The sequence below is a fragment of the Staurois parvus genome, unplaced genomic scaffold (assembly GCF_062004578.1).
Source record: "Staurois parvus isolate SC_StPar_1 unplaced genomic scaffold, SC_StPar_1.0 ptg000436l, whole genome shotgun sequence".
Lineage (NCBI taxonomy): Eukaryota > Metazoa > Chordata > Amphibia > Anura > Ranidae > Staurois > Staurois parvus.
Window position 1 is genome coordinate 7,590,112 of NW_028318232.1, and position 24,003 is coordinate 7,614,114.

The 24,003-nt window shown below is 44.1% G+C and overlaps 2 protein-coding genes across 3 annotated transcripts in view; one reads left to right on the forward strand and one right to left on the reverse strand.

Moving 5' to 3' along the window:
* ATRIP (ATR interacting protein) overlaps nt 1-4,041 on the reverse strand; it is a 180,405-nt gene extending 176,364 nt beyond the window's left edge. The window contains exon 1 of one of the 2 annotated variants that reach the window (XM_089687725.1): nt 3,917-4,041. The gene's annotated coding sequence lies outside the window, so the exon portion shown is untranslated. The remainder of the gene's footprint in view (nt 1-3,916) is intronic. The other variant, XM_089687726.1, reaches the window with a different exon arrangement.
* A 30-nt stretch (nt 4,042-4,071) lies between these two features.
* The window catches only part of CENPM (centromere protein M), a 52,990-nt gene continuing 33,058 nt past the window's right edge, over nt 4,072-24,003 (forward strand). The window contains exons 1-2 of the mRNA XM_089687728.1: nt 4,072-4,219; nt 18,867-18,946. Coding sequence (XP_089543854.1) covers nt 4,154-4,219; nt 18,867-18,946 — 146 coding nt within the window. The 5' untranslated portion in view covers nt 4,072-4,153. The remainder of the gene's footprint in view (nt 4,220-18,866; nt 18,947-24,003) is intronic.

A 24,003-nucleotide genomic window follows, 5' to 3' on the forward strand; every position in this document is an offset into this window, starting at 1 on the left:
CTCTGCAGGGACACTTTTTGCCAGCTGTAGACGGGATGAAAATCGTCCAATTTTTTTTTACCATTGCTGGTAACGTCGGGCGCTTGAACGACCGATTTTTCATTTTTTTTTAAAAAAATCGGCCAATTTAGACCCGTCTATGGCCTGCATTACTCTCTAAACCGCTGGCAACAAAAGTGAGTACACCCCCAAGTGAAAATGTCCAAATTGGGCCCAATTAGCCATTTTCCCTCCCCGGTGTCATGTGACTTATTAGTGTTACAAGGTCTCAGGTGTGAATGGGGAGCAGGTGTGTTAAATTTGGTGTTATCGCTCTCACTCTCTCATACTGGTCACTGGAAGTTCAACATGGCACCTCATGGCAAAAAACTCTCTGAGGATCTGAGGAAAAAAAAAAAAAAAAAAAAAGAATTGTTTCTCTATAGAAAGATGGCCTAGGCCAGCAATGGGCAAACTACGGACCTTTTAATCCGGCCCACGGAGCTAGGCTCCCGCTAGGCTCCTCTCACAGTCCGCCCTGAAGACCGGTGTAGCATGAAAATCTGTCTCCTATGAGGATCTGTCCCCCTCGACGTATCTGCGCATGTGCCGGAGATCGCCGATCGGCTGCTAATGCCTGAAACTGGCACATGCGCAGATACGTCGAGGGGGACAGATCCTCATAGGAGACAGATTTTCATGCTACACCGGAACGTCGCGGGAACACGGCGAGAGGAATGCGCGGAGCAAAGGTAAGTGAATTGACACAGGGGGGACTTGATATGGGGGATGAATTAATATGGGGAATGAATTAATATGGGAAATGAATTACTATATGGGGGATGAATTACTATATGGGGGATGAATTACTATATGGGGGATGAATTACTATGCTTACTATGGGGGAATATTACTATACTTACTATGGATGACACATACACATCATTCATCTACTCTTGGTCCGGCCCCCGGGTCCAATATATGAACCCATTGCGGCCCTCAAGTCAAAAAGTTTGCCCACCCCTGGCCTAGGCTATAAGAATATTGCCAAGACCAGGGGCAGACTGACCATTTGGAAACTCAGGCACTGCCCGAGGGTCCGGGGTCAGTAGGGGGCCCCATGAGATGCCCCTGGTACCTTTTTTATAGGCTTTTTTGAGTTTGGGCAAGGACACAGGGGCCCCATGATCGCCTATTGCCCGGGGACCCCATGAGTTGTCAGTCCGCCCCTGGCCGAGACCCTGAAACTGAGCTGCAACACAGTGGCCAAGACCATACAGCGGTTTAACAGGACAGGTTCCACTCAGAACAGGCCTCGCCATGGTCGACCAAAGATGTTGAGTGCACGTGCTCAGTGTCATATCCAGAGGTTGTCTTTGGGAAATAGACGTATGAGTGCTGCCAGCATTGGTGCAGAGGATGAAGGGTTGGTGGGTCAGCCTGTCAGTGGTCAGACCATACGCCGCACACTGCATCAAATTGGTCTGCATGGCTGTCGTCCCAGAAGGAAGCCTCTTCTAAAGATGATGCACAAGAAAGCTTGCAGTTTGCTGACGACAAGCAGACTAAGGCCATGGATTACTGGAACCATGCCCTGTGGTCTGATGAGACCAAGATAAACGTATTTGGTTCAGATGGTGTCAAGCGTGTGTGGTGGCAACCAGGTGAGAAGTACAAAGACAAGTATGTCTTGCCTACAGTCAAGCATGATGGTGGGAGTGTCATGGTCTGGGGCTGCATGAGTGCTGCCGGCACTGGGAGCCTACAGTTCATTGAGGGAACCATGAATGCCAACATGTACTGTGACATACTGAAGCAGAGCATGATCCCCTACCTTTAGAGACTGGGTCACAGGGCAGTATTCCAACATAACGACCCTAAACACACCTCCATGATTACCACTGCTTTGCTAAAGAAGCTGAGGGTAAAGGTGATGGACTGGCCAAGCATGTCTCCAGACCTAAACCCTATTGAGCATCTGTGGGGCATCCTCAAACAGAAGGTGGAGGAGCACAAGGTCTCTAACATCCATCAACTCCATTATGTCATCATGGAGGAGTGGAAGAGGACTCCAGTGGCAACCCGTGAAGCTCTGGTGAACTCCATGCCCAAGAGAGTTAATATTGACACTTTGGGCCCAATTTGGACATTTTCACTTAGGGGTGTGCTCACTTTTGTTGCCAGTGGTTTATACATTAATGGCTGTGTGTTGAGTAATTTTGAAGGGACAGCAAATTTACACTGTTATACAAGCCGTACACTCACTACTTTACATTGTAGCAGTGTCACTTCTTTAGTGTTGTCACATGAAAAGATATAATAAAATATTTACAAAAATGTGAGAGGCGTACTCATGTTTGGGAGATACTGTACATTTTGGTCAACATTTATGAGGAATTTGTTTTTTCTTATTGGATATGTTTTATAGCAGAAAAAAAGCTTTTTCAAAATGTTCAGTCTCTTTTCGTTTACATCCCAAAAAATAAAACACCCAGTGGTGATCAAATGTCTATTTGTGTGAAAAAAAAAAAGATATAAAATTTTGGGTGCAACGTTACATGTACACACCAGTTAAGGTAATGCAGTGCCGAATATCAAAAAAATGGCCTGGTCAGGAAGGGGGTAAAATCTTCCAGAGCTGGAATGGTTAAAGCAGAGCTCCACCCAAAAGTACAGCTACACTTGTTTGCACGCTCCATTGCCACATTTAGCACTTTGTTTGAGCCGGTGGGTACCTGGTTTTGACTCTGTATCAGTTCATCTAAGGCACCATGTACACAGGATGATGAAAACTGACTTCTGGAAAACGTAGGTTGAAAAAAAAAAAAATCTGTTTAGCCGCGTTTATGTGCATTTGCTTTTAGAAGCTTTTTTTTTTTTTTTAAAAAGATAAGCACAGGAGAACCTCACAAATGCCCAGAATGTACTGAAAAGTGGTAAATTATTAACTATTTCAGACTGTTTCAGAGAAATACGGAGAGTAGAAGCAGAGACAGCAGCATGTGTTGAGATAATTAGGTGCGAGTTGCTCATTAACATTTCTTTTGTTTCCAAGGGTGGGAAAGATGTCTGGTGGAGTGAGTCATTAAGGTCACCTGGCAGGGGGTCTTCAGGAGGAATTTGAGGTGTGAATGATCATTAACATATCTTTTGTTTCCAAGGGTGGGAGAGGTCTGAGGTGTGAACTGGTCATTACAATGTGTGACAAGCTTGGTGGGAACATCCTGTGTTCAGTGTTTTGTCCATCTGAGTACCTTGAAAACACTTTTCAGGCATTTTTCCTGATGAAAAAAAGGCTCTGGACAGCATTGGGAACTGGAAATATTAAAAACCAATTTCAGACGCAAATGCCTATAAACACGATTTACCACGTTTACAAGCGTTTTGCGTTTGAAATGCTGATACAATCGACTGCTGAACGCACGTTTTCTGCGTTCAAAAAAAGACTGTAAACTCGCATGCCTGTAAACCAAGATGTGTACATGGATATGTAGGAAACCATAAGGGCGAGTTCAGGGGCTGCTGAAAAAATTGCTGAACAGCTCCTAAACGTGAGTTCATCAGCCGCAGTGTACATGAGCCTTAACTGTCATACAGAGAAGGGGTCACATCCAGAGTATCTATCATTGCCTATTCCTTCATTCTTGTATCTCTGCTGTTCTTTCCATTACACATCAATGGCAGCTGTGAGATAGAACATTTCACCTGACAGTTATTTGAAGGGTTCCTCCATGTTACAAAGTGTCGCACAGCCTGCTCTATATACAAGTGGAAGCTCCCAGTATCCACACACAGCAGAGCTCCCTGGAAAAGACTCTCCCACAGTACATACGGTGTACCACGCATGTTCACACTAGTCCACATTGATAAACAGAATAAAACACTGCGTTGTACTGTCGTCCGTGAGGAGGGAGCCAAGTTCCGCTATGCATATTACCTGACCTCACAGAGCCCCGGGCCCCGCCACCTTCCTCGCCCAGGATGCCCTCATGGTTTGGCGGCTTCCCGGTTACCAGCACTCAGAGGGAGTGCAGAAGACGAGCAGCCAATCAGTAACAAGCGCATGCACGGAACCTCTTCCTGGACAGCAGCAGGGACGCGCACGCGTCGTACGGAAATAGATACTTGAAAGTAAATGGCGCGGTTTGGTGCAGTGTGAGACCCGGGCAGAGCAATGCTGGGCATGGCTGCTCTCCGGCCGTTTGAGAAAATGCCCATAGTTAACTCTGCCGCCGTTCTGGTGAGTCGCTCTTACCCTGTGTGAATGTGAACTCAGCTGAGGTGTCTTGGTATGTGTGTGGTGGGAAGAAATGCCATGTCCGAGAGGATGGGCTGTGAGCAGTAGTCTGCCTGTGGCAGTCATTTGTGTGAAGAGCTGGGACTCGGCCACTTCTCTTCTGTAGATTGGAAGTATTTTTAACCACCTCAATACCGGACACTTTCACCCCCTTCCTGGCTACAGCGAATGTCCGCTTTCTGCACTCTCACACTTTGACAATTAGTCATGCAACACTGTATCCTTATGAAATGTTTTTGTTTTTTCCTACAAATAGAACTTTCTTTTGGTTGTATTTAATCACCACTGGGTTTTTATTTTTTGCGCTATAAATGGAAAAAATACTGAAAAGTTTGAAGAAAAAAAAAACATGTTTTTCTTGGTTTTTGTTATAACATTTTGCAAATAAGTAACTTTTCTTCATAAATTTTGACCATCATTTCTATTGCTACATTGCTTTGGTAAACCCTGGAATCAGTGCATATTATTTGGTCAGAGTGAAAGTCATGGGGTCTACAAGCTATGGTACCAGTCATTGAAAATTGATCCCACCTCATCCAACTTGATGTACTGACTGCCTATCTCATTTCTTGAGACACTAACAAGCCAAAACCGTACAAATACCCCCCAAATGACCCCTTTTTGGAAAGTAGACAGCCCAAGGTATTTAATAAGAAGTACAGCGAGTTTTTTTTTTGAAGTTGTAATTTTTTTCCCACAATTCTTTGGAAAATAAAGAAAATAATTTTTTTTTTTTTTTTCAAAAACGTCATACTGACCGCCCCAAGCTGAAATGCTGCTACAGGGCAGCACGAGTGCGCAAAATCACATGTGTATTATACATGATTTTGCATTTCCGGGTAGGGGGCACACACCCTACCCATGCTGCCATTCGCAGCTGCGGCTGTCAATCACCAGGTCCTGGCCGGTGATTACTCGCTGGCGCCCAGTGAATACCAAGGATCTCTGATGGGGAGGAGGACTGTTTTGTTTACTAACAGTTCTCCGTGTCAGCTTGGGCACAGCCATCCAAAGCAGTGTGCTTACAGTGAAGCACACAGACACCGCCCCATAGTAAAACACACCTTGGACATAGTTAACCCATTGATCACCCCTCATGTTAACCCTTCCTGCCCAGTGCTTTTAGTACAGTGTCAATGCTTTTGTTTGCTCTGATCACTATTGGTGTCACTGGGGATGTTAGTGACACCAAGTCAGTTCCCCCTCAGTGTCAGAATGCCCACCGCAGACCCGCTATAAATCGCTGATCGCTGCCATTAATTAGTAAACTTAAAAAAAAATCAGTATATATACCACCATTTGTAAACGCTATAACTTTCATGTAAACCACTTCATTTGCATGTACTGGGATTTTTTTTTCCTCCTCTCTCAAACTCCAATATGGCTATTTTTATGTTTCTGTGTCAGCAGTGGGGTCCTCCTGGGTCTCCTAGCATAGCGTCCTTTTTCATTCAGATGGCGATGTATAGTGTGAGCTGACACAGTTGTACCCTGTGCCTGAAGGTCAGCTTAAATTGGTCTGGAAGTTTATCGAGGTTCTTTATCCAGCATTTGAACAATCCGTCATTGCAGTCTTTGATCAATTTTTCTCTTTCGTCCACGGAGATTAGCTACAGTGCCATGGCTGTAAACTTCTTGACTATAGTGGACACAGGAACATGGCTGTAAACATCTTGACAATACAGTAGGGGACACAGGATGGAGTTGTAACCTTGATATTGTCCATGCTTTGCCATAATTTTTGTTCTAAAATCTCTTCATCATGCTTCATGTGGCGCACAGGGACACACAACAGGTTGATTCTTTTCACCATTTTAACTGGTTGTCGGTGCTTTTTCTTTGCCAGCACCTGATAATACAGGTGTTTAATTACAAGCTACAGGAGCATCACAAACTTGGAATGCAATTACTTCTTACAATTTTTTGAAGGTGCCAATAATTTTGTATAGTCCATTTTTGGAGTTTTGCGTGAAATGTGTCAGATTTGGCTTTTTGTTTCTCCATTTTTTTGTGCCATACCAATACAAACAAAAGAAATAAACATTTGAAATTGCAGCAATTTTCTGGGCAAAGTGCACGGGTGCCAATATTTTGCCATGACTAAGTTAAATTACAAAAATGCAAAAGCTAACTCTAAAAAAAAAAAAAAAAACTGAATTTGATTTTCTACATTTTTAATGTTGACGTGAGCATGACTGTGTTATCTTCTAGCAGAGTGGTGTGAAGCGTTTGACACCTTCAGTTTCCCTATTATATAAAGTATGAATTGGGATGGTTACCTTTTCCTGCCCTTAAACCGTTGTTTGCCCATACATACATGTAAGGCATGGTAGGGTTAAAGCACCCACAAGTTTCTTTTGATGTCTCTGTACAGTTGGGGAAAACAAAGTTAGAAGTAATCTCCGAATTTGAGGTGAGTTTTCCTTTTAGATGTCTCTAGAACCTCATTAAAATATTTTCGCTTGTGTTTTGCCCTGGGACAACTCTAATATTTTGGATGTCTCCTTTCCAGATGACAGTAATCACTAATACAGATACAGGGGTAACAACAGAAATCTGACCTAACTCTCTCCTTACCTGGGGATAATCACACAGAGGCTCACCAATCATACAGTGGGATTTGGGAAACGATTGATACCAACTAAATAGCCTTATAGATTTCATGACTTGTATACCCTTTACATAACACACATGTATGATTACAAGACCTTGAAATTAAATATTCTTGCATATGATCACTTAGGGAAAAATAAAAAAGAATTAAACCAAAGGCTGTCTAGTATTCTATAATCACCAGTTGCTCTCAAAATTCAAGAGGAACTCCCGTGGAACTAAGTAGCAGAGGTGTGGAAATTTTTAGAAAAATGATTTGTCCAAGGAACTATAATGGGGTCCCAACCTACTTGTCTCTCATGACAATCTACTTGTCCTGATAGAGATATATATATATATATATATATATAAAATTTAACCAAAACCTTATTTAAATAAGGTCAATATTGATAGCAGAAAAAAGGGTTGATGTTTTTTATTAAGACAAGGTGCTCTTAGGAACGTTGGGCTTTATGGCGACTTATATTTTTAATGTTTTTAACATTGCACTGTTTATCTCCTACCTGCCTCCCTGTCTGTCTCCAGCACTGCACCTGGGGAATAGCAGGGAAGGGAGAGACCTTACAGTGTGAGGAGCACTGATTGGGTGCTCATCAGGAAAGGAGAGTGCCGGGCTCTCTTAACGCTCAGCAGAAGTGTTTCTGCTAGTGAGTACATGAGGCGCCGGCCCCAATGAGGAACAACAAATGTTATTCCTTCAGATTAGCCTCGCATATGGAAGCATTGAGTGCTCAGTGCAAGGCATGCTGAGCAGCCAAAGCAAGCTTTGATGTTTGCTTTAATCACTTGAGGACCAAGCCTTTTCTGGCACTTTGTTTACATGTAACAATCAGTATTTATTGCTAGAAATTTTTTAAAGCAGTGGCCCTGAAGAGTAAATTGGTAGGTGTTGCAATTTTTTATGTCACATTGTATTTGCGCAGCAGTTTTTCGCACACAATTTTTTTTTTTTTTTCTAAATACACTTTTTTGAATGTTAATGCAAAAAAGCACAATACATAACCCAACTTTTTTGTAAATTATAAAAGATTGTTACTCCAAGTTGATAGATATATCAAACATGTCACGCTGTGCAACTCGACAAACAATGTAAATTTTACTATCCATAGGCGACACTTTAAAAGCACTAACAGGTTACCACTTTAGATTTAGAGAGGAGGTCTGGTGCAAGAATGACTGTCCATGATCTGACATTCACGGTGATACCTCATGTGTGGAACAATCGTTTTTAACGTGTGAGTGACCAACGTGTGTCTGCCTTTACGTGCTGGTACAGGGGCACATTCATTTTTTTTTTTTTCTTAATTAATTTACATTGACCCTTTACATTTTTTTTAATTTTTTTTTGTGACAGCAATGGGTATGTGATAGGTACTCTTTGTGGAGAGATCTTTGGTGTAGACCCCAGATCCCACCTCTGCCCTTAAAAGCATTTGATCACACCAAGATTGGTGTAAACAAATGCTTTCCATGTTTCAAAATGGCGCTGTTTACATCCCAGTAAACCGGAAGTGATGTAAAGTCATTGCTTCCAGTTCCCTATATCAGCGTTTCTCAACCGGGGGGCCACAGAGAGTCCCCAGGTGGTGCAACGGCAAAATTGCCCAACTTTGGCAGGCATCTTTAGTGAAACATTCTTATCACCACTTGGTTAAGCTTTTTTTTCCTGGGTCATCTTCCAGGACAGCTTCACAATGAGAGATAGGCTCCTCCCAGAAAACACCCGATCCACTTTTTTCCCTATAAGTAGCCTTTCTCCATAGGGGACCCCCAATATTAGTGTTTCCTCTAGCCAGAAACCAGCCCCGGATGGTACTCCCATTTGTTTTTTGTTTTTATGTGGCCTCCTGGCTGGGGCCCCCCTTCCTTCTCTTCTCAGCAAGGCAGGGGCCTTGTAGGGTGGCCTCAACCAGGGTTCCCTAAAAATGGTCCCACTTTTTTTGGGGATGGGGGAGACCGATCCCTCTGATGATCCTGCGGGGATAGAGCCAACTCTGCCGACCTGTTCGGAAAGGGCCGCTACCCTGTGGGGCAAAGCCTACCTTCCTCTGCTACACGCCGACATCTTCATAGGGGAATGAGGTGGCGCGGGCCGGTGACATCACGCCCGCGTCACTTCCAGGCGCCGGGACCCGCGAGCGTAATTTTCAGCGCTCGAACAGGAAGTGGACCGCCGTCATCTTGGATATGGACGGCGGGCCGCAAATTTGCCCCACGCCACAGCCACTCCATCCACTAGCAGCCATGAGGGGAGGTCGGCGGAGCCCCACCACCCTTCAAAGACAGCCGCACTGAGGGTGGGATGTGGCCATAATGGAGGCAGATCTGTCCGAGCTGAGGGAGACCAGCAGCAAGGTAGGAGCCTGTTGGCTGCCCCCTCATGTTCTTCCTGTCTTGGGGGTTGGGGGGGGCCTGAGGGGGTACGGGGCCTCCCTCCCCCCTCTTCTCTTCTCTTCTCTCTCCAGCACCTCGGGGCTTTCGGGTGCTAGCGGGTACACGTTAGGGAAGTCCCCCGGGGCCCTCGGCTTACAGGAGGCCTACACTTTATGTCTCCCTGTCCTTAGATCAGTGTTTCTCAACTCCAGTCCTCATGGACCCCCAACAGGTCATGTTTTCAGGATTTCCATTATTTTGCACAGGTGATTTGATCAGTTTCACTGCCTTAGTAATTACCACTGTTTCATCTGAGGGAAATCCTGAAAACATGACCTGTTGGGGGTCCATGAGGACTGGAGTTGAGAAACACTTCCTTAGATGGACCCGCAGGAGGAAGATAGAAGGGAAAAAGAAACTCTCTGCAAGACAAAGAAAAAATGTGCTACCTGCAAAAAGAAGCTCGCTAGCGCTTGGAGAAAGGAGCTGTGTCAAGAGTGCATTGATAAGCTGATCAAGAAAGAGTCGGGATCCCTCTTCAAAGATTTTCTACAAAATATGACGCAGGAGATGTCTAAAACCTTTCAAAACTTTAGGGAACAGATGCAGGAAACAGCCCTGGAAATGTTTCAACCCGGCACCTCAGGCATTTCCCCTCCGGATAAGAAAAGGAAACAGGATCCCGGCGGTTCGAGAAGAGGAACTTTACGGCACTTCCGACTCGGAGGAAGGTGAGACGGAAGACCAGGATCACAGATCGCAAAATTTTCTTTTTCCAATAGAAGATACAGAAGGCCTCCTGAAGGTAATCTAACCGGTTCTCTTGCTGCACAACCAGCTATATGCGGGGCTACAAAAGAGAAGCGGCCGCACATTCCCGGTTCACTCCACCATATGGTCTACCATAAAGAGGGAATGGGAAGAGCCGGAAAGGAAAGATTTTTTTTTTTTTTACTTAAAAGGCGATTTCCGTTTAAGGAGAAAGATGTGTCCATGTGGGAATCCTGCCTGAAACCTGATGCCCCCCTTTCGAAGATCTCAAAATCCATGGATCTATCCTTTTGAAGACGGAGGTTCCCTAAAGGACCCAATGGACCGCAAGGCAGACATATTTCTCAGAAGAGCGTGGGAAGCATCTGCAGTAACCTTTAAACTAGCAATAGCAACAACATGCATTTCCAGAACCTTAGATATACGGCTGGGGCAGCTCCGCTCTCACCTTTGAACAAGGTATGCCGGCCGAGGAAATCCTTAAATCACTACCAGTCTTAGAAAAAGCAGTGGCCTTCATCGAAGACGCATCGGCTGAGACCGTCAAATATACAGCAAGATTGACTGTTCTCATAAACTCAGCCCGAAGAGCCGTCTGGTTAAAATGCTAGCAGGGGGATGTCGCCTCCAAATCCAGGCTCTGTGGCCTGCCCTTTGAGGGAAAACTCTTTGGGCCAGAACTAACTTCGGTCCTAGAGAGGTCGGCCGACAAAAGGAAGGGATTTCCATTCCCCAGTAGGCAAACAGGACGGAAATTTTTTTGTCTCAACAGGCAGCACTCAACGAGAGAGGCCAGATTTCAGGGACAGAAGGCCTGGGGCTCAAAGAGAGGAAGGGAGGCTTCCTCTTCAACCCCAACCAGGACAAGGCAAAAACTCAGCCCAAGTGACTGCTGGAGCTAGGTGGGAGGAAGACTGGGCACTTCCGCACGCAATGGCTGCAGACTACCCAGAATATATTAATCTTAGACACAATTCAAAAGGCTACAGGATAGAATTTTCACAGCTCCCCCCTCACAGGTTTTTCGCGACTCCACTGCCAAGAGAGGAGGGAAGGCAGACTCACTCGTGAACCTCCTGGAAGAAATGCTCCAACAGAACGTGGTTAGTCAGTTGGAGTAGGAAGAGATGGGAGGAGGATTCTACTCCCATTTTTTTCTAAGATGGAAGACGTCTGGGAAATACAGAATGATACTCAACCTAAAGAAAGTGAACGAGTTCGTAAAACCCAAAAAATTCTGAATGGAGACGATCTACACTACGAAAGAAAACCTTCCGCCTGGGTTATTCATGGCATCAATAGACCTAAAGTATGCATACTTTCACATCCCTGTAAGGGAGGAGTCAAGGAAGTTTCTACGTTTCGCGTTAAAGGGCAAGAACAGAACGATCTTGTTCCAATTCAATGCACTCTCTTTTGGTCTATCTTCAGCGCCAAGGATATTTACAAAAATCCTAGCGGAACCTCTGCAAGCCTTGAGGCTAGAAGGGATAAACATCATCCCCTACCTGGATGATTTACTCTTGTTTGCGGACACGGAAAGAGTTCTGAAATGCCACGTGAAGCATACAATATCCTTCTTGGAAAACCTAGGGTGGCTAATAAATACGGAAAAGTCGCAGTTAGTCCCTTCCAACAGAATCACATTTGGGATATATTCTGGATTCCACAAACACCTGCTTATATCTGACTCCAGAAAAAGTACTCAAACTACAACAAGACTCAAGGAGCCTCTGGGGGACGGCAACTTGCACAATCAAAAACGCCATGAAGCTCATCGGACACATGACAGCAGCCATACGGGGGGTACAATGGGCACAAACACACTCCAGAATCACGTCCTCTCCCTCTGGGATGGCAGCCAAGCGTCTCTAGATTCCAGCATTTGCCTCACGCACAAAGTGAGAGAGTCATTGGAGTGGTGGATAACATGCACACGCTGGAAGCCGAGAGGAAATGGAAACAATCCAACACAACAAAAATCACCACAGACGCAGGTAGTGGGGGTGGTGCGCATACATGGAGGGTTGCCTGACCCAGGGCAAGTGGGATCCAGAAACCGAAAAAAGGTCATGAAACTTCAGGGAATTACTGGCAATTTTCAGAGCTCTAACGACCTTCCAGGAGAAAATAGAATGAAGAGATTCAGATCCTATCCGACAACATGACGGCCGTCGCATGCTTGAACAGGCAAGGAGGCACAAGGTCCCCCAAAACTAATGGGACTGGTGGAAACCCTCCGGAGCTGGGCAGAAAGTAGCCTGAAATCCATCACGGCGGTCCATCTGAGGGAGACCTAAATCTGCTAGCGGACCAGCTGAGCCAAGAGGAAATCAATCAGTCAGAATGGTTCCTCAGCCGCACAGTGTTCGCCCAAATCTGCAGCAGATGGGGCACTCCCTCCATAGATCTCTTCGCCAGCAGAAGAACGCAAAAGTAGGAAAATACTTCTGCCTTCAAAGAGACCCCCAGAGCGCGGGGATGGACGCACTGCCCCAACCATAGGAGGGGGACCTCTTTTACGCTTTTCCACCATTCAGACTTCCAAGAGTGATACAGAAGATAGTCATCTCAGGCCAGAGTCTTCCTGATAGCTCCATTCTGGTCCAAAAGGTCATGGTTCTCCTTCCTGAAAATACTGAGACTAACGGACCCGTGGACAATACCAACCACGTACGACCTACTAGTGCAGGCGGCAGTGGTACACCAAGACCCGGAAAAGCTGTCACTGACAGCATGGCTTCTGAGCGGAGCAGGCTATCTAAAAAATTCTTATCAGAGAGAGTAGTCGCCACCATCTTGGATGGGCGGAAAAAGTCTACAGATGCCATTTATGACAAAATATGGAGAAAATTTTCCTTCTGCAGAAATAGGACTGAGACGTGAGAAGCTCCTATGCTAAATACTGTACTCTAATTACTTCAAGCTGGGGCAGACAAGAACTTGGCCACCAATACACTCAAAGTGCAAGTAGCTGCTCTAACTTCCTAGAGCTGAAACTAGCAGAGGATCCCCTGGTGATCAGATTCCTGAGGGCTATTTCCAGACGCAGAGCACCGTGCACGCCAAAATACCCCCTCTGGGATCTGGGCACAGTCTTAATAGGTTTCCAACAGAAACCCTTCAAACCCTTGGGGGAATGCTCTCTCAGGCATTTGACCCTCAAGACCACTCTTTTGATAGCCCTAGTCTCTGCTCGTAGAGTCAGCGAACTGCAAGCTCTGTCAGTAATAGAGCCTTACTGCACAATCCTGTTGGATAGGATTATCCTCCATACGAACCTGGCATTCCTACCAAAGGTCGCATCGCACTTCCATAGATCACAAGAAATTGTAATACCATCCTTCTGTGGGAACCCGAACAACGTCGAAGAAACAGGCTGCAACAAAATTGACATAAGATGCCTAATCACGTACTTCGAGCGCACTAAAGCATGGAGATGCTCATCCACCCTCTTCGTCTTATTCCAAGGACGGGATACAAAGGCACCATCACAAGATGGATAAGAGAAGCCATCTCAGAAGGGTACAAAACCATGTCACGAACGCTACCATCTGGCTTTAAAGCGCACTCGACTAGGGCCACTGCAGCTACCTGGACAGAGAGAGATGGCGCCTCCCCTGGACAGATCTACAGGGCCGCAACATGGTCCAGCTTCAGCACCTTCGCCAGGTACTACCGATTTGGACATGATCACCAATAAGGACTAGGCGTTTGGCAAGAAGGTCCTGCAAGCAGCAGCTCAGCCCTAATGTACATATTCCTATTCAATCCTCTCATTGTGAAGCTGTCCTGGAAGATGACTCAGGAAAACGCAGTTATTTACCTGTTAATTGTATTTGCAGGAATCTTCCAGGACAGCGTAGCTCCCTCCCAATTACTGTATAGCTATATATACGCTGGCATTTCATCTTTCAATGAACTGGACATATATTGTTCCTACTGTTATCTTTATGCTTTATCCTAGGCCTTCGGTAATATTCCTGTACTGAGGGTCCCCTATGGAGAGAAGCTACTTTATAGGAAAAAAATTGGATCAAGTGTTTCCTGGGAGGAGCCTATTTCTCATTGTGAAGCTGTTGTGGAAGATTTATGGAAATACAGTTAACAGGTAAATAACTGCGTTTTTATTTTGTTACAGCTGTGCCAGCCCACTGTCTCCAGCTTGTATCTCGCTGTCACGGGCACTCGGAAAGCTGTGTGGGCCTCCTGACCGTGTCCTGCCAACCGATGATGTCATTGGTTGCTAAGGGCCAGTCGGGTGCACGCACAGCTTTCTGGGATGCACTCTAGCAGTTCCTGGGAGATGTGTGGTGGCATGCTTTTGTTGGAGAAGCTGGGTAGGTGAATTCAGGTGTGTGAGGAGAGGTGGAAAACATATGGAGGAGGATGTTCAGCGGGCTGCATATGAACTCCTCTGAGCTCTGCGAGGTACAGCAATTGTTATAATTGTAGTATTTCCTAGCATGACAGGTTTAAATGCAAGCATGGTGATTGGTATTATTTCATGTAAATATATATATATATATATATATATATATATATATATATATATATATATATATATATATATATATATATAGTAGGTATGTGGTGTTCAGTATTATTGTTTCATGATAGAAGCATTTCAGGTCTGAATCCTGCCATGATGGTTTGTAGATAGAGCGCGCTCTCTCTCTCTCTCTCTCTCTCTCTCTCGCTTATTATACAGTATTTAGAAAGCGCCGATAGTTCGCTCAGCGCTGTACATTACAAAGGGGGACAGAACATGTGACAGAACAATAACAATACAATGCAAAACATGAGGGGATTGAGGGCCCTGCTCTTTCGAGCTTACAATCTAGGAGGGAGGGAATGGTGGCAAAGGAGGAGATAGCTGTGGGGGATGGAGTGGTAGGAAGAGTGGAAGAGGTCGGCAAGTTAGCAGGGGGTGGGGTAGGCTTCCCTGAAAAGATGGGTTTTCAGGGTGCGCCTAAAGGAGAGGAGAGTAGGTGATAATCTGATGGGTTGGGGCAGGGAATTCTAGAGGATGGGTGACGTCTTGGAGGCGGGCATGGGAGGAGGAGACCAGGGAACTAGAGAGAAGGAGGTCTTGTGAGGAGCGGAGTGTGCGTGCTGGGAGGTACTTGGACATTAGGTCAGTGATGTGTATATATATATATATATATACAATATTGGTATTGATGGGCCTGTAACTATAGTGCTGCACTTTTTCTTTTTTTTTTTTTTTAATTCCATTTGCACATTGTTGCAGTTTGGCTGTAGTGCAGGGTACCCGTGGTTTTCATTCTCATTCGGTTGACTGCAGTTTCTCATAGGCTTCTATTATGTCTTGCATTTTTTGTGTGCTTTCAGAAAACGCCCCAAAAATGCAGGACTTAATAGTCTATGGAAAACCGCAGTAAACATATAAAAACTGCATGTACCCTGCGCTACGGCCAAGCTGCAGCAGAGCAATGTGCAAATGGACTACGAAAAACTCCAAAGACATGCTGGTAGGTTAATTGGATCCTGTCTAAATTGGCCCTAGTATGTGTGAATGTAAGTTAGGGTTCTTAGATTGTACGCTTCTTGAAGGTGTGTGTGTGTGTGTGTGTGTATATATGTAATATATATATATATATATATATATATATATATATATATATATATATATATATACATATATATATATAATGTGTGTGTGTGTGTGTGTAAAGTGCTGCGTAAATTGATGGCACTATATAAGTACCTGTAATAAGTAAAAAAAAAAGTGCAGCACTATAGTTACAGGCCCATCAATACCAATGCAGTGTGTGTATGTATATATAATACACACACACAGACGGTAAAATAAGTATTGAACACATCACCATTTTTCTATGTAAATATATTTCTAAAGATGCTATTGACAGGAAATTTTCACCCCATGTCAGTAACAACCCATGCAATCCATGCATACAAGGAAACCAAAACAAATAAGTTAAAAAATTAAGTTATATGTATTAAAATAGAATGACACTGGGAAAAAGTATTGAATACATGAAGAAAGAAAGAGGTGCAAAAAGGCATGGAAAGCCAAGGCACTAGCTTAAAATCTATCAGTAATTCGAAAGCAATCCTGCCCCTTTTTGGTGCAAATTTAATATTGGCTGGTTCAGTTTCAACTGATGGCGTATAAAAAGGTGTCTCGTTATCAAGATATCGCACAAGAAACCTCTATTGATGGGTAAAAGTAAAGAGCTCTGTCAGGACCTTTGCTAACTTATTGTTGCAAAACATCCTGATGGCATTGGTTACAGAAGGATTGCTAAACTTCTCAATGTTACAGTGAGCACTGTTGGGGCCATAATCTGGAAGTGGAAAGCACATCATTTCACCATAAACCGGCCACGATCAGGTGCCTCCTCACAAGATTTCTGACGGAGGAGTGAAAAGCATTATCAGAAGAGTTGTCCAAGAGCCAAGAACCACTTGTTGGAGAGCTTTAGAAAGATCTGGAATTAGAAGGCACAATTGTTTTAAAGTACTGGCAAACTTCATATAATTGAAGGAAGCTTGAATGGAAAAATGTACCAAGACATTCTTGATTAAAAAACCCGCTGCCAGCTACCATGATGGTGAAGATGAAATGAGGGTGGACATTTCAGCAAGGCCGTGATCCCAAACACAAAACCAAGGAAACTCGCAATTGGTTTCAAAGAAAATAATGCTGCTAGAATGGCCCAGCTAATCACCAGACTTGAATCCAATAGAAAATTTATGGCAAGAACTAAACATCAGAGTGAACATCCCCCCCTGCTGCTTGTAAAGGAAATCTAGTGGTTGGTTAGCCGCTAGGATTGCTTTTAAAAGAGACATCTGTCGGTTCTAAAAAACCATACCGGGATGATGCCTGCAGCTATGGACATCATTCCGGTATAAACCCTGCTGCTTGCCTGCAGCAGGGCTAAATGTAAAAAAAACAAAAAAAAAAAACCTGCCCAGCACCTGGAACTGCACACATAGAATGCATTAAGGGGAAAACCTTAAGGCTTAGAACCACTGTAATTATATATACTCCTTGGAAATCCTACAACAGAAGTGTGATTTCCAGAACAATGATCCTTTAGGTGGATTCAAATTTCACACAATTCAAAATCCCAAATGATTTCCATGGGAAATCTTACTTTGAGAACTTGCGAAAGATCTGGATAAGATGGGCCTCTACTTTAATCCTTATACTCCTTTCACCTCTTAAATTGTTTCTAAAGGCAGGTTGTTGTTTTTTTTTTGTTTGAATTCACAAAATAATGTTATACTCACCTGCTCTGTGCAGTGGTATTGCCCAGAGTGGCCTCAGTTCCTCTCAGGTCCCTTGCCAGCGATCCTGGCTCCTTTTCTTTGTGTGTATTCATAGCAAGCCATTTGCTGTGCGGACACATGCTGCATGCTCGTTCCCAACCTGTGTGTCTACAGAGCCACGCCCCTTAGACACACACAGAGGAACTTGGCTTCCCCCCCATCACCACATTTGAGTGACAGCAGCAACAGCCAATGGCTCCTGCTGGTGTTCGAGTCCCTGTGTGAAGAGGAAGAGAGGTGAGAAGAGATGCATCCATGCACTGCGCTGATCTCTTCTCCCTTCTCTTCCCCTTCACACAGGGTAGGGGGAGCACAGGGAAACTAAATGTTGTTTACCTTCGTGCAAGCAATGCTTTAAAGCGGAGTTCAACCCATTTTTAAACTTTGCTTTCATCTACATACCCACCCGCAGTGTATTCTTAAATGGGTAATAATTAGATTTTATTTATTTTATGTCTGAATACCTTATTTTTATTTGTGTATGTTGCACTTTCGGTCTAGCCGCCTAGGCGATGTCGTCATAGGGCGAGTCCCTTGGACTCCTGGGATATTGGCATCATCTATCCCAGGAGTCCAAGCGAATTGACTAATAATGAACTCTCATGTTATTTCTCCTACCACGTCTGACTTCTGGATCTTCTGATTGACAGGTTGCCATAACAGAGTGAGAACTTCCAGCAATGCCACCATTGCTATGGCAACCTTCAATCAACAAACTGCGCCGTGCAGTGTTATTACTGCACAGGCACGAGATCGGGAGGTGCATGCTGGGTAGCCAGCTGCACTGAATCCCGGAAGTGAACAGGAACGAGCTTAAGATGCCCACATTTACCATGGCTCCAGCCTGCTGACAAGATTGTGTGATTGATTACAGATGTAAGAATAACAATTATGAATAGTTATAACAATAGCCAATTATTGCAGTACAAGTAATAACAATCATGGTGCTTTAAAAAAAAAAAAACTTGCTGTGGAGACTGGAGCTCTGTTTTTAAGGTAAAAAAAACATTTTTAGGTTTAGTATCACTTTAAGCACTTTAAGCAAAACTTCATCCATTGTGAGCAGAAACAATGACAGAAAAGGAGAACCCCCTTTTCCCTTTTTTATATGTCCATAAAGGAGCATATAAAACATTGCAAAGATTAATGTCATTTCAAAATCCTACTTAAAACAAAGTAAACCCTTGAGGCTCACCCCTTTACTTTCGCAAATGTAGCCAGATAGGCTTAACACCATATATGGTGGCAATGTTTCAGAGTTTCTGATCTGAAATAAATCCATGCCTTTACCTGAAATACTCTTCTCCCCACAGATCATATTACTTGAGTAAACATATCCCACAAATTCCCAGATTCTCTGCTCTTCATCTCTTGTATAGTTCTAGCATATACTGTATATTCTATTATTCTATAACTATACATAGCTAACATTTTTTGGGGGGAATCTCGTATTTAATTCTGTTTATAGTAATGTGTATTATATTATTCCTTTTTTTTTTTCTTCTTTTAGTTAGTTGGGTCAGAAGAAAGTCATAGAGAGCGCCTCGCCCAATCATTGCTAAAAGAAGCCAAAATCTTTGATGTGAAGATGTAAGTAATTGCGTCTATAAAAACTTCCTTTTAGCATGACCAAAATTATATTTCGTATGTTTATTTTGCATTCACTTCTGTTCTCCACCCGTCAGGTGTTCTAATCCTTTTCCTCTATCCAAAACTTACAAAAACATAAACTTGCCTTTTAATTATACTTAATTTTAATTTTTTTTTGTTTTTTGTTTTTTAGTTGGGGTGTGTGTAGGAAAAAAAACGTAAAACTGCTGATGCGGTCATGTTTAAAATTTTTTTTTTTTACTTGCAACCTTTTTTTCAGTTGATGCACCCTTTAAAATTATGCACAATCTCAAGACACCCCATTCTAAAATGTAAAAAACTAAGCTAATATTTTTCCATAATGCAGCAACATCCACACACGTAGGACACCCAACATTAGAAGTGATTTTTATTCTTCCAAAGCAAATACAACTTTGCACACTGAGCCTGACTAGTACGCCAATGTCTCATTTCTCCCTTACTCAGCTAATGTGACCCCTGTGTGGACAGAGACGCAAGGGGAGGGGCAAACAAAAATGCTGTGCAGTTACCTGACGTCCTCCTTATCAACTAATGACTGTTGTTAGGATGCCGGTGGTTAGAAGGTTGTAATGTGCACAATGAAAGCTGGTGGCTTTGTGTAACTAAAATCTTGATCCACCCACTGGCTTGTACAAAATTTTTGGGCAATTTGTAGGTATTTTCCCAAGGCACCCCTGAAGACACTTGCATGGGCACCCTGGTTGAAAAAGGCTGCGCTAAGGATTCTTAAACACTGCTCAAAAAAATTAAAGGGACACTTTGAAAACACATCAGATCTCAATGGGGAAAAATATGCTGGATATCTATATGGACTAGGTAATGTGTTAGGAACGTAAGGATGCCCATCGTTTCATGGAAATTAAAATTATCAACCTACAGAGGACTGAATTCAAAGACACCCCGAAAATCAAAGTGAAAAAATCATGCAGCAGGCTAGTCCATGTTGCTGAAATTTCATTGCAGAAACTCAAAATGGTACTCAGTAATTTGTATGGCCCCCACGTGCTTGTATGCATGCCTGACAACGTCTACCTAATGACAGTCGGTGCCATTGTCTAGCCTGTTGAGGTCTGTGTGTCCTTCCATGGATATGCCTCCCCAGACCATCACTGACCCACCACCAAAACGGTCATGCTGAACAATGTTATAGGCAGCATAACGTTCTCCAGACCCTTTCATGACTGTCAAATGTGCTCACAGTGAACTTGCTCTCATCTATGAAAAGCACAGGGTGAAAGTTGCAGACTTGCCAATTCTGGCGTTCAATGGCAAATGCCAATCGAGCCCTGTCGTGCCGTGAGCACAGGGCCCACTACAGGATGTCTAGCACTCAGTCTACCCTCAGGAAGTCTGTTTCTGATTTAGTCAGCGACATTCATTCCTATGGCCTGCTGGAGGTCATTTTGTAGGGCTCTGGCAGTGCTCATCCTGTTCCTCCTTGCTCATAGGAGCAGATATCGGTCCTGCTGATGGGTTAAGGACCTTCTACGGCCCTGTCCAGCTCTCCTAGAGTAACTCCCTGTCTCCTGGGATCTCCTCCATGCTCTTGAGACTGTGCTGGGAGACACAGCAATCCTTCTGGCAATGGCACGTATTGATGTGCCATCCTGAAGGAGTTGGACTGCCTAGGCAACCTCCTGTAGGGTCCAGGTGTCGCCTCCATGCTACCAGAAGTAACACTGACCCTAGCCAAATGCAAAACTAGTGAAAAACAGTAGAAAAAGATGAGTAGGATGTTCCCTCAAAATAACTCAACACACAGCCATTAATGTGTAAACCACTGGCAACAGAGGCCCCCAGAGGCATGCGGGGCCGGCTCCGAGATGGCAGCTCGGTGACAAGAGCTCCATCTCATCGCCATCCTTAACCTGTCTCACACCGGACCCAGCGACACGAACCTCCTCTCCCTGCTTGCATAAGGAGACGCAGAGGGATACAGCACCCTCCGGATCATGCCTCGCCGCCGCAGATCACCGGGGCAGCCAGGGAAGATGACTAGCTTCTTCCCTACCCTCAGCCCCTGCAGCCAAGATGGCACCGGCTGCATGCAGAATGATCTCACGCAGGCAGAGGGAAACGCTGCACAGACCCCAGGCTCAAGGCACCACTATACCCAGGAGACCCGGGTGAGTCTTCTCCGCCCCTGTCTCTCTCCACTAGCAGTCCTGCTAAGTCCAGGCCCAGGCTGGACATAGACTCTATTCCTGATCTGCAGCCTTCCTATCCTCCTACACTTACTGCTACTTCTACTCCATCTTTGATTGATTGAGAACTTTCCTGCTTCTGATCAACCTATCACTGAAATGAAAAGTATGATTCTTTCTCTGCGAAAAGCACTACATGACGATCTGACAGCAACTTTATCTCAAATCTCAACCGCGGTACAAAAACAAGACCACCGTATTCGCCACATTGAGAAAATGGGAAAAATGTTCACATCACACAATGACCTAATAGACGCACACGCAGACCACAAAGCCGACCTAGAACAAATTAACCTTAAACTGGCAGATTTAGAAGACCGCTCCAGGCGGAATAATATTAAATTCTGCGGAATATCAGAATCTATTACTATGGACGCCATAGTTCCTTACATCCAACAATACATGAAGCACCTCATCCCTTCTCTCACAGATGTGGAGCTCCCCATAAACCGCGCACACAGAATACCAAAACCGTCATTCCTACCGGCCACAATACCTAGAGACATCCTAGCGCTCATACACTTCTACCACGTGAAAGAAAAAATTATAGCTGCTAGAAACCCTACCTCAATTCCAGCATCCCAAGCGAATATCAAACTATTCGCCGACCTATCCAAAACCACACTCCTCAACCGCAAGAAGCTTGTCACCATAACAAAAGCGTTGCAGAACCATGGAATTGGCTACCAATGGGTTTTCCCCACGAAGCTCACTGTTAAGCATCAAGGAAGGCCCTATACGATCAAAACCCTAGAAGCAGGCATCGAACTCCTGAAACCATGGAACATCATACCAGTCGACTCTTGCCAAGCCACCTCTACTCGTCCACAGCAAATGGACGCAGAATGATCTTGAACCAACAGTCCCTAACATCACTCATCACCCAACATGCTGGGTACCACTCCACAAACCACTAAAGGCTGGCAGACGGCCCCTATCCGAACATTTCCGAACCCCAAGTTTTTCTTCAGCATGACATCTTTCATGAATCATGCACGTTCAAATTTCCCTGTTATACAGTAGCAACATGTGCTACACATGTTACTTGTGTTCTTTTTACCCCTCTCCCCTCCTCACACCACCAGTCACTCAAGTCAACTTCTCTCAAAAACCTGCACCACAAGATGAAACACCAACCTCAAACCAGCGACCAAATCAAGCTTACTACTCCTTCCCTATGGAAGCTCTCCACCTACAACAAAGGGAAACCTACCTTTTGCCACAACTTAAGAACCATCTCTACTACTTCATACAACCCGTTTACACCCAACAAAATGATTAACATATCATCCTTGAATGTCCGTGGCCTTAACTCCCCTTACAAGAGATCCCTACTGCAGAAAGAAGCTCGCTCCTTACAGGCCGACGTCCTTTTCCTCCAGGAATCCCACTTTGCCTCCACCAAAATCCCCAAATTCAATATACATCACTTTTCATATATATATATATATATATATATATATATATATATATATATGGCAACCAGCCCCAAGAAAAAGAATGGCGTCATCACAGCCATAAGAGACTCACACCAATTCCAATACATCTCAGAAGCAGCAGACCCTCAAGGCCGCTATCATATCTTGATATGCAAAATCAACGGAATCCTATATAACTTGGTCAACATCTATGGTCCAAATACCAACCAATTCCAATTTTACAACAAAATCAACTCAACCATCTCTTCCCAGAGACAAGGCAGGCTACTCATCGGCGGAGACTTCAACATCGTAGGCAACCCACTCCTAAGCTCTTCCTCCAGCAAACGCTCCTCCAAACATACCTTTAACCACTTTCTACACAACAACGATCTCTATGATATATGGCGATGCCAACACAGTACAGAAAAAGATTACACCTAATCATCACAGACAAGTGGACATTACAGCATGTCACCTCCTCCAAGATCGGCACTATAACATGGTCAGACCACGCTCCAATTTCCATTACTCTAGACCACAATCAACATTCTGCGATCCCTCGAATATGGAGATTGAACTCGATCCTACTGAAAAATCCAGATCACAAGAAACACATATTGGACGCACACAATACGTTCTTTGAAATGAATAAGACACCTGATATCTCTATACCTATATTATGGTCCACTTACAAGGCATACATGAGAGGTATTCTTATACAACTAAATTCCCAAATTGCCAAATAATGAAACCAACAAATCGACATACTCATGTCAATTAAAACAAAAGAACTAAACAAAAAATCCCCAAACCCCTCAACCTCTGCTTCCCTCACCACAGACAGAAACAAACTTAGAACCCTCCTGCTTTATAAATACAACCTTAACCCCCAAAAAACTAAAACTAAATTTTACTCCCTGAGCAACAAAGCCAATTCCCTATTAACCAAAATGATTAAACGGCGACGCTTAAAATCCAAAATATCCTCAGTTCAACACCCAACCACATATACCTTAACCATAAACCCACAAGAAATAGCTAATGCTTTTGGGAGCTATTACCAACAGCTAAACAATCTTAAAAACGATCCTGACACTATCCAACCAACACTAACATCCATACAACAATTTCTTCACGCAACTAAACTTCCCCAACTCAACTTGACGCTATATCTACTCCGATATCTCCCAAAGAAATAGAAAATACCATCAAAACACTCCTTCTTAACAAATCTACAGGAAACGACCGGATACACTAACAAATTTTACAAACAATTTGCCCCTAACCTATCGCCATACATGACCAAACTCTTTAACCATGCAGCCACCACCGGTACATTCCCTAAAGACATGCTACAGTCCATAACGACAATACCAAAACCTGGCAAAGA